At 44.9% G+C, this 8824-nt stretch overlaps 1 protein-coding gene across 1 annotated transcript; it reads left to right on the top strand.

The window, feature by feature from the left end:
- Nucleotides 1–3559: 3559 nt before the first annotated feature.
- On the top strand, nucleotides 3560–3805 carry ctxn2 (cortexin 2). The gene has a single exon (XM_041942683.1). The coding sequence runs from the start codon at nucleotides 3560–3562 to the stop codon at nucleotides 3803–3805; it is 246 nt and encodes an 81-aa protein (XP_041798617.1).
- Nucleotides 3806–8824: the final 5019 nt, after the last annotated feature.

Genomic DNA, 8824 nt, shown 5'->3' with positions numbered 1-8824 from the left:
GATTAGGGCTTGAGATGTGATTGATGAGTCAGCAGTAATTAATAATCCTCTTTGTATTGATTTCTGTGGAAACGCTCCAGACTAAAATATGAAGAAAGGTCAAAACAAACCAAATAAAGAGGTGGAGGAGTGCACTCAGCAGAGTGCAGATCTCCACCAGGTGGGTCTGGGGCGGACGTGTCGCGAAGCAGGTCTTGATCACTTGCAGGTCCTACCGGCTGGTTTAGAGTAGTGAGGGGTCAGCAGTCGATGGCGGCTTAAAACAGAGATTACAATAAAAAAAGATTACATTAAACAAGATTAGCTGTGGACACACACACACACACACACACACACACACACACACATCCCCTTAAGTCTAGCCAGAAAAGTCGTCGCATTTCAAGCCATAATATAGACAAATTGGAAACCCACAACTAATACCAACAGTAAATTAATTGCTTATTTATGGTGTGAATACCACAAAATACACAATATACACCTTTCCCTAACTTGCATAATGTCTAACATGGCTTAGTGATGTCTTACTGAAGACCTCCAGCATCTGACCACACCAAGAGATGCAAAAATAATCATTTTGCTATTTTTCATAACAGTTTACAGCCATAATTCTTGTGTAATATGATGTGTGCAATCACCTGGCAGTATGTGTTTAATATTAATTTTGAACTGTATTATCACATAAGGGTGTGGTTCAGTAACACTGAAGGGGAGCAGTTCATAGAATCGCAGTTTTATAGTTCTCAATATCAGGCTAGCGGTTTTGTTTTCCTGATTTCTGGCCACGATAAAAGTCTAACAGTCTTTATCCTTATGTCCTCTGAACGCTGTCTTTTAATATGCTTTATGCAACAGGTTTATATTGTCTCAGCAATTCCTCTCCCAGAGCCAAAAGAGTCCAAAGCGCACCGGCAGACCTTGGCACACAAGTAAAAGCACATTTGCTTGTTCTGTCTGTTGGCAGCTATGATAAAAAGGGAATTTAAGAGCAAATGTCCTAATGTAAGTCACTGAGCTGCTGCTAATTTTCACATGAGTGGCTTTATGAAATCCTCTCTCGCAGCAAATTCACTATAATGGATTAATAATAATGACAGTTCACGCTGTCTGTAACTTGACCTCGTCACTGGTGACCGCGCACTATTGTGCTGCCGCCACACAGTTTTCCATTCTGACCTTGCCTCTCAAACTGACGTGAGGGCAATGAGGCGGCGTCTAACGATTGCATTGTCTGTACAGTGTGACATCTCCTCATCTCATCTGCGAGAGCTGTCCTTGAAAGAAAAACGTGCTTATGAGTAGCTGACTCCCTCACAGCTAAATCACAGCAGCGCCGCGCCGCCGAGTGTTAACGGAGCAGCAGGACTAGAAGCTGCTTCTGACTCAAGAAAAAAGGACAGTTCAAAAGACACTGCAGAGGCATGAAAGCCTGAAGTAAAAGTAAATGTGAGGGAGGTAACGCGCCTCTAGATTCTCTCAGGGAATTCGTCTGATGTTTATGACCGAAAAAGGAAAAACGAAGCAACCTTTACCAGTGTAAAGATGACCACCTCCCTCATGGCATGCCTTATCCTCAGATCCGAGTCACTGCAGCACTGTGACAGAAACCACATTGCTGATATGATTTTGCGCTGCATAACAACGAAACAGATGGCCGGACGCTTCACTGCTGCATCCTGTTACAGTGGGCAATGATGACCTGCTGTCCGCTGCTTTTCATTCACTACAGTGAAATGTCTTTAAATACTGGTCTCTTCTCCTTCGCCATGTCCAGGGTGCTGGCATTAGTGAGCCTTTAAGCAGAGGTGGGGGGGCTAATTCAATTTGACCACAGCAAACTGCACCCATTAAAAACACATCATCAAACCAGGCTTGGAGGATAATGCTGTGCTGTACCAAAAATACCTTTGCAGCAGCATTTACTGGCCGGGGGCAGCGAGAGGCAGCATTTCTCCCCCTGGCTAAGCCATGGTATTCCTGTCACATTTTGGTGGAGTCATTTTTAGAGGAGCCAAATAAGCCAGGGAGGGGAGAGAATGAGGAGAGAAGAAAAAGAAGAGGCGGATTGCTTGTTTATGCTGCTGCATCCGTCCCAGTGTTGCTGAGGCGGGTGAGGTGGTGGTGGTGTTGGTGCTGTTGGTGGTGGGGGGGGAATGTTGTGAATGACTGAGGCAGCAGAGCAGCTGAGTGAGACTAACAAGTGGTTGCCATGCAGCAGGAGCAAGCGTGCGTGCTCCTGGAGGGAGAGACAGAGAACCAGAATGATAATGAGCAGGAGGCAGCGAGTGAGGGAGCATGAGGAAGAGGAGCTGCATCTCTGAGAGGAGACGCGCATCATAGCTCGATCCAGCCTCTCCCCCGCTCCTCCGCTTCTCTCCTCACCTCCCGCCGTTTGTTTAGATGAGAGGTTAGCGCAGCGCATGCAGCATGCCGGCCGTGGATGGATTAACGGGCGTGCGTCCGAGGACTCCGAGGGAGAGGAGTTGCTGGCGAGAGACGGCAGCAACAGGTCTGTAAGGATGGAGCGATAATGACGGTGAGACGCCTGCTTTTTCTTCCTCAGACAGCCTCACTGGAGAATCTGCCGATGCAGTCTCTCTCTTTCACCCTGCCTCACTACCCCCCCTCTCGCCTCGCTGTCTCTCACACCATGCATAGTTGTGCAGTGTCCTCCTCGCCATTCATTCTGTCTTTCCCCCATTCTCTTTCTGTTCCTTCACCTGTCCCTGTCTGTATGTACCCTCCCTCTCCCATCTAACCCCCCCCCTCACTCGAGCCACCTGCTGCTTGTGTTCATATGAAAGATTTGGGAGGAACAGAATGACAGGAGCAGACTTGCACTTGTGTGACAAGGCCAGTTTTGTCATTATGTTTGATCAATCACCCTCGCTTTCCTGCTTAATGGAGTCCTGCTGTCTGGCAGGCATCTGCTCGCACGCAACAGGTAGAGAGCCCTTTTCTCTAAACCTGAACATACATAGCGTCACATCTCATGGAGATGAGATGCTTTCATTGAAACCCCAACGCTTTGCCTGTGTTTAACAGCTGGCTATGCACTGCGACACACTGCAATTCTAAACCGACTTAAAGGAATGTAGCCGTGGCACTGGCTCGCATCCCTGGACCCATTTTTCCTGCAGTCTCCCTCGTTCTTCCCTTCATGTTTGCCTTTTGTAATTTTCTGCAAAATTCCCAGAGGGGCTGAGCGAGCGAGAGAGATCGAAGTCTCCGGACATCTGTTTGATACCACATTCAAAAGAGGCTATTTATAGATACCTGTAGCCCCTCATGTTTCGTGGTCAGCTCATTTCAAAGACGTTGAACTTGTTTCTGTGTCTTCCCCTTCCCATATCTGCACCCTTGTGTCTCAACGCCTATGCAGCGTATGCATGCAAGTGTGATCATGTTTAAATAGGTTGATTGAATGGATCCTCTCTGCACAAGACACAAGGCGGCGCTAACCTGAAGCCGTCATGTTATCTCTGTCCAGGTAACATGCAGGCTCCTAAACGCCTGACCCTATCAGAGGAGAGATGAGGCACCTAGATGTTGGTTTACCATGTGTAGCGTCCACTACAACCACTCCCTTGCTGCCATGAGCGGAAACGACATGATGGCGCACTCCCTGACTCTGGAGCAGAAGACGGCATTTGCCTTCGTGGGGATGCTACTGGTGTTCCTGGGTCTGCTGATAGTAAGATGTTTCAGGATCCTGCTGGACCCCTACAGCAGTATGCCTTCCTCCAACTGGGCGGACGGGATCGAGGGGCTGGAGAAGGGGACGTTCGAGTATGCCCTTACTTAACACAGGGACACACACATCCATCCATAGATGTCCTCGCAAACAGAACTGCCTATAGACACACACATGCAGACACACACAAGCCCTGCACAACCATTGCACCTGACACTGACACGCCATTAAGACATCTTCTCTGTGACGGACTGAACCAAGAGACTGAAGCTGTGTATGCTGTTCAATGTGTGTGTGTGTGTGTGTGTGTGTGAGTGTGCGCCGTTAGCTCAGAGCCAGTGTGGAGTCTCTCTGCTGTATGTGACTACATGTCTGTAGTGTGTCCGAGCGAGTGTGAGGCAGATGCTGTGTCATATTCCTTGCCCTTCTGCCGGTGGGGGGTGGGGTGGGGGGTGCGCATCTCAGCTCATCGACTTACGCGGAAATGGCTGGAGCTCCCTTTAACCCACACCTACGAGTTGAATGTCCGTAGATGAGAGGGGGTAAGAGGACAGGGTGGGGAACTGGGGTGCAGTGGGATTATTCAGATGTAGTTTGAAGACTCAGGGACCAGATTCCTAACGTGAAAACAGAGTGGTCGCACCTCTGCACAGACAGAGCTGTTCTGCACAAGAATGTATACGGTTGGAAACAGGGTATTATGTCAAACTAGTGCTTTGTGGACTATACAAATGCAGTGTGTTGGTGATCCAAAGGAATGCTGCTGCTGCTGCCGCTACCGCTGCCGCTGCGTGCACAGATCGGTCCTTTCCGGGGCGCGAAAAGCAACTGAACAAACTGTGATTGACACTATGGTGTTACTGTTCCTAAATGATGCAAAAACAACTCTCGGAGTTTGTGCTGCTGCTGTCTCTGAGTGATGGTGTACTGTCGTTGCCGCAATTACACGTCCGAGTGGAAGAAGAAACACAGCTGTTTACCTTTGACGGTATGCCTGCAAAGGCATATGATGATGTTGATTCACGGACTGCCGATTGTTCCGTCTGTCCAAAGGTTGGCTGATTCAATCAAGCCAAAGAACTTTTAAGGGAAATGAGGATTACAGACTGGGAAGGACTCTCTCTCTCTCTCTGCGCTGCTAGTTTTCTAATGATGAGGATAAACTCTCACTACCTGCCTGCAGAGGGAAAGGTCACATGGAAAACAGGGGTGGGATGTCTGTCAGCACTGCACCTGAACATCTTCTTCCTCCTGTTCTCAGCCATCCTCACCCTCTCTCACCTGCTCTCTTCCTTCCGGACAGGGGGAGACAGGACAGTCCTACACAGAGATTCTATAATACGGCAGACTGGTCAAAGTCTTGAGTGTTCCTTCGCTAATTTTTACGGTCTACGGTTTCTCCTTAGTGCTGTGAATCTGCCTTACTGTGACCTTCAATGGGTTTATGTGCCTTCATCTAGAAACATTGAAGCACCTGTTCGTGTGTGTGTGTGTGTGTGTGTGTGTGTGCGCACGTGTGGCATATCATGATGACAGATAGTGCATCTCCTGACCTGTTGCTTGCTCAGCTGGTAGAGATTTCTCATTGATATAGATTTGATTCAAATTCAATGATGTGAAATAAATAGAATTTCTTCACTTTAAAATATTGTCGGTCAAGTCTTTTGCCTTTTTCGGGTCTCTGCAGAGCACGTTGAGTAAGAGCTAACGCGTGTGGGATCAGTTTTACAAAGTGGCGTGGTCCTTACGGTGACAGTCTTGGTTATAGGATACAGAAGAGGTTCAAATTTCTAGCCTTTTTTTCTCTTCACTGCTTCTTAAGTCTGACAGCAGTTGTCCAACATCGCTGCAGCAACAGTCAGAGGGGGAGGGAGAGGAAGCAATAAAGCAATACTGGAAGAAAAAGAGGCAATATACATATTAACAATAATGCTGGTAGGAGTAGATTCACATAGAGGGCCTTATGATGTGTGGTTATGCACATGCATGGTCTAGAGAGAGAAGGGGGCTACTGTAGCAGCAGAAAAGCGATACGCACACACATTCATTGACAGACTTGTGGTGATAAGGCAAGTCTTGATCTGCAGAGCCTTTCCAGCCTTTCCTCCTGTGGCCAGTTCACCCGTCCTGCAACACACATCACCCGTCAGGTATGCAATCACCGTTGCACCATTATCTCCGTCACCTATGTGACATCCTTATCTCAAGTCTATTCTAAGTGGAAAAAAACACTGCCCTTTTCCTCTTGAGCCGACGAGCCCACTAACCTTAGAAGACAAACTAGCTCACCTGCTAAAAAGCATCATAAATCTGTCAAATTTTAACAAATGTGCCTGCCTGCCATTGTATTTTCATATGTCAGCGTGCATTCAGGTCACATGTTGTCGGAAGTTTATTTAATACATCATAAATCACTTTCCCTTCTTTGATTGGATCAAAGGCCGACAGCTAACCTCATCTCTGCATACATGGGGGAGAATTATGAGGAAACATTTCAGACGAGGCCTACAGTTCCCGTCACACCGTCCATGTGCCAAGTGATCCCTGTCTTCAGCATGTAACAGGAAATAGGTATCAGGGTATCACTGATTTCAAGCATAATCTTTTGTTGATGTCCTTCCTGTAGGGACACAGAAATAATTAGGACACCGAAGGTAACTTTGGCAGCTGGATTTGCAGAAAATGGTGTCTGAGTGCTTACAGAATCCTTATTACATATCGGACCAATGAGTCAGCTAAATAGTCAACCTTAGGTTTTGCTGATTATCAATCATCAGTTTTATCGCTATTGGTCTTTGGACCTCAAAAGCTATGTCCTTGATTTATTGTGATAAGACCAAGAGGTACAATAGCCTTTCTGTTACCACACAGCTCTCAAAAGTTCCATAATTACACAAATAATTATATTATTAGTGCAGTGATTTTCAAAACTACTGCATTAATAAAATAATTCTTAGTGCATTTCCAAAATTAGCAATCAGGTCAGTGAAGTGGTGAATATTATAGAAAATATGTTGAAAAAAGGCTGCATTTTATACTTCTGGCTTTATGTAACTGTTCGATTCACACTATATAAATGCAGTTTCGCAACAGGTGTAGTGGAGAATTCTGCTGCTGCGGCTCCAGGTATTGACCAAGATGACAAGAACTTACTTCTTCTCCTCAAATGCATGCACGGGTTGCCTGGTGGTCTGAAATTAGCTGGAGCCATCTGGAAATCTTAAGACAGATCTGAAGCCTGAGATTTTAGACTTAAACATGCTGAACAACTCTGGGAGCTTGCATGAATGGAAAGATCAATGATTACCTACCAAGACACATATTAATGTTTTATAACAGTTATTAATGATTATAATACAATTATGTTAAATAATTTACAGACTCTAAAAACTGTGGAACCCTGTGTCAAACATAAAAACAGAATCAGATCATTTTCCGGTCTTTTTTGACATAAACCCGATTGAAAACAGGACAAAGACAATATATTTAACGTTTTGCCTCATCAGTTTCATTGATTTTTGTAAATATAAGTTTATTCTGAGCCTGAATCCCCTAACATGTTTCAAACCAGTTGGGACAGGAGCAACAAAAGACTGGGAAAGATGTGGAACGCTCCAAAAACACCTGTTTGGAACATTCCACAGGTAAACAGGTTGCTTGGTAACAGGTGATCGTGTCATGATTGGGTATGAAAGGAGCATCCTGGAAAGGCTCAGTGGTTCACAAGCAAGGATGGAGCGAGGTTCACCACTTTGTGAACACATGATTGGATAAAGGATGTTACTACATGGACTCAGAAATACTTCACTAAACAGTTGTCGGTAAACACAGTTCATTCACAGATTACTTCATTCTGTTTTATGTACATTTTACACAGTGTCGTACTACTCATTTATCCAAAATTGCGCTCGATCCGCTCAGTTCTTGGATCTGCTTTTGTTGGTTAATTGTTAAGTTTCTTTAAAATAAGAAGACATAATAAAATATTTCGATTTTTAAATTGATCTTAACATTTAAAATGAACAATTCAGCACAAAATAGGATCAACCACAGGCTAATATTTTTATTTAGTAAGCATGCCAGAGAATTACACAAAGGAGAGAGATTTTTTGAATTGGAATATTCATGATTATCGGGAAAAAATGTAGCAAATTAGCCTCAGTTAAATATTACAGGAAAACAAACATGGATTTTAAGAGCTGTTTTAAATCCTGGAGTCGGGTTTTCAGAGGAGGCCACAGTCCAACGACTCTGACAGTCATGTCAGATCATTATAGTCTTGAGTCCAGGCTGCCGGACAGTTCAGTGTATTCTGTATAATACACCTACATGATTTACTATATGAGGTAGCGAGTTAGTGTCACACATGTCTTTCTATTTTGGGATCATTTGATTTGGTCTCTGCAGGATGAGATCAGTTGATAGAAAAAAAATTCCATGAAAATTTCAGTTTAACATCCATTTTGTTCAATAAATTCCTCTATAAAGCAAACATAATAGATGATGTTTTATGGAGATATTTCATTTAATTATCAGGCCTGACTGGAGTATATATAAAGCTGAAATGAGCTACAAGGTTTACCCACTCCTTCATTTATTGCAGTCTTTAAAGATGTTGCATCAGGAATCCTGTCTGCTGGTAGCTGCACTTTTCCCACATTGCAGTGAGCGGGGCAAGGTTTGATAAATGCTACACATGGATATTTTCTTTTCTCTTATGAACCCTTGGGACATTAACTAGAGTGCAGATTCACTCTATACAAATTGGAGCATATGCACCTGCTGCTGCGGACCCGCCATATAGGCTCAACAGTTCTCCGAGGAGCCCTGTATACTCTGAATTTACTCAAGCAGAGCAGACAAAAGTCTAGCAGCCCTGATAATAAAAAGGAATCGCCTTAATCTCAAGTCCAGACGGTGGGAGAGGCAGCAGGGCCTGTGGATCTCTAACTGCACTGTGACAACTGCAGCGAAGCATGAGACGAGACCACGGCGAGTTCAAAATAAACACAACAAACATGTGACACAAAGCTGAGGATTAATATCACCATTACCAGCCCGAAGTACCTGTTGCTGTCTTATTAAGACAGAGAAGTGAGGCAGAGGCAGAAGGAAAGAGGGTTTCATTGC

The sequence above is a fragment of the Chelmon rostratus genome, chromosome 1 (assembly GCF_017976325.1).
Source record: "Chelmon rostratus isolate fCheRos1 chromosome 1, fCheRos1.pri, whole genome shotgun sequence".
Taxonomy (NCBI): Eukaryota; Metazoa; Chordata; class Actinopteri; order Chaetodontiformes; family Chaetodontidae; genus Chelmon; species Chelmon rostratus.
The sequence above is the reverse complement of the archived record's forward strand: the minus strand, read 5'-3'. Positions and strand labels throughout refer to the sequence as shown.

Excerpts from the sequence above, each read along its gene's own strand:
- ctxn2 (XM_041942683.1), top strand. The coding sequence starts at position 3,560 with ATGTGTAGCGTCCACTACAACCACTCCCTTGCTGCCATGAGCGGAAAC.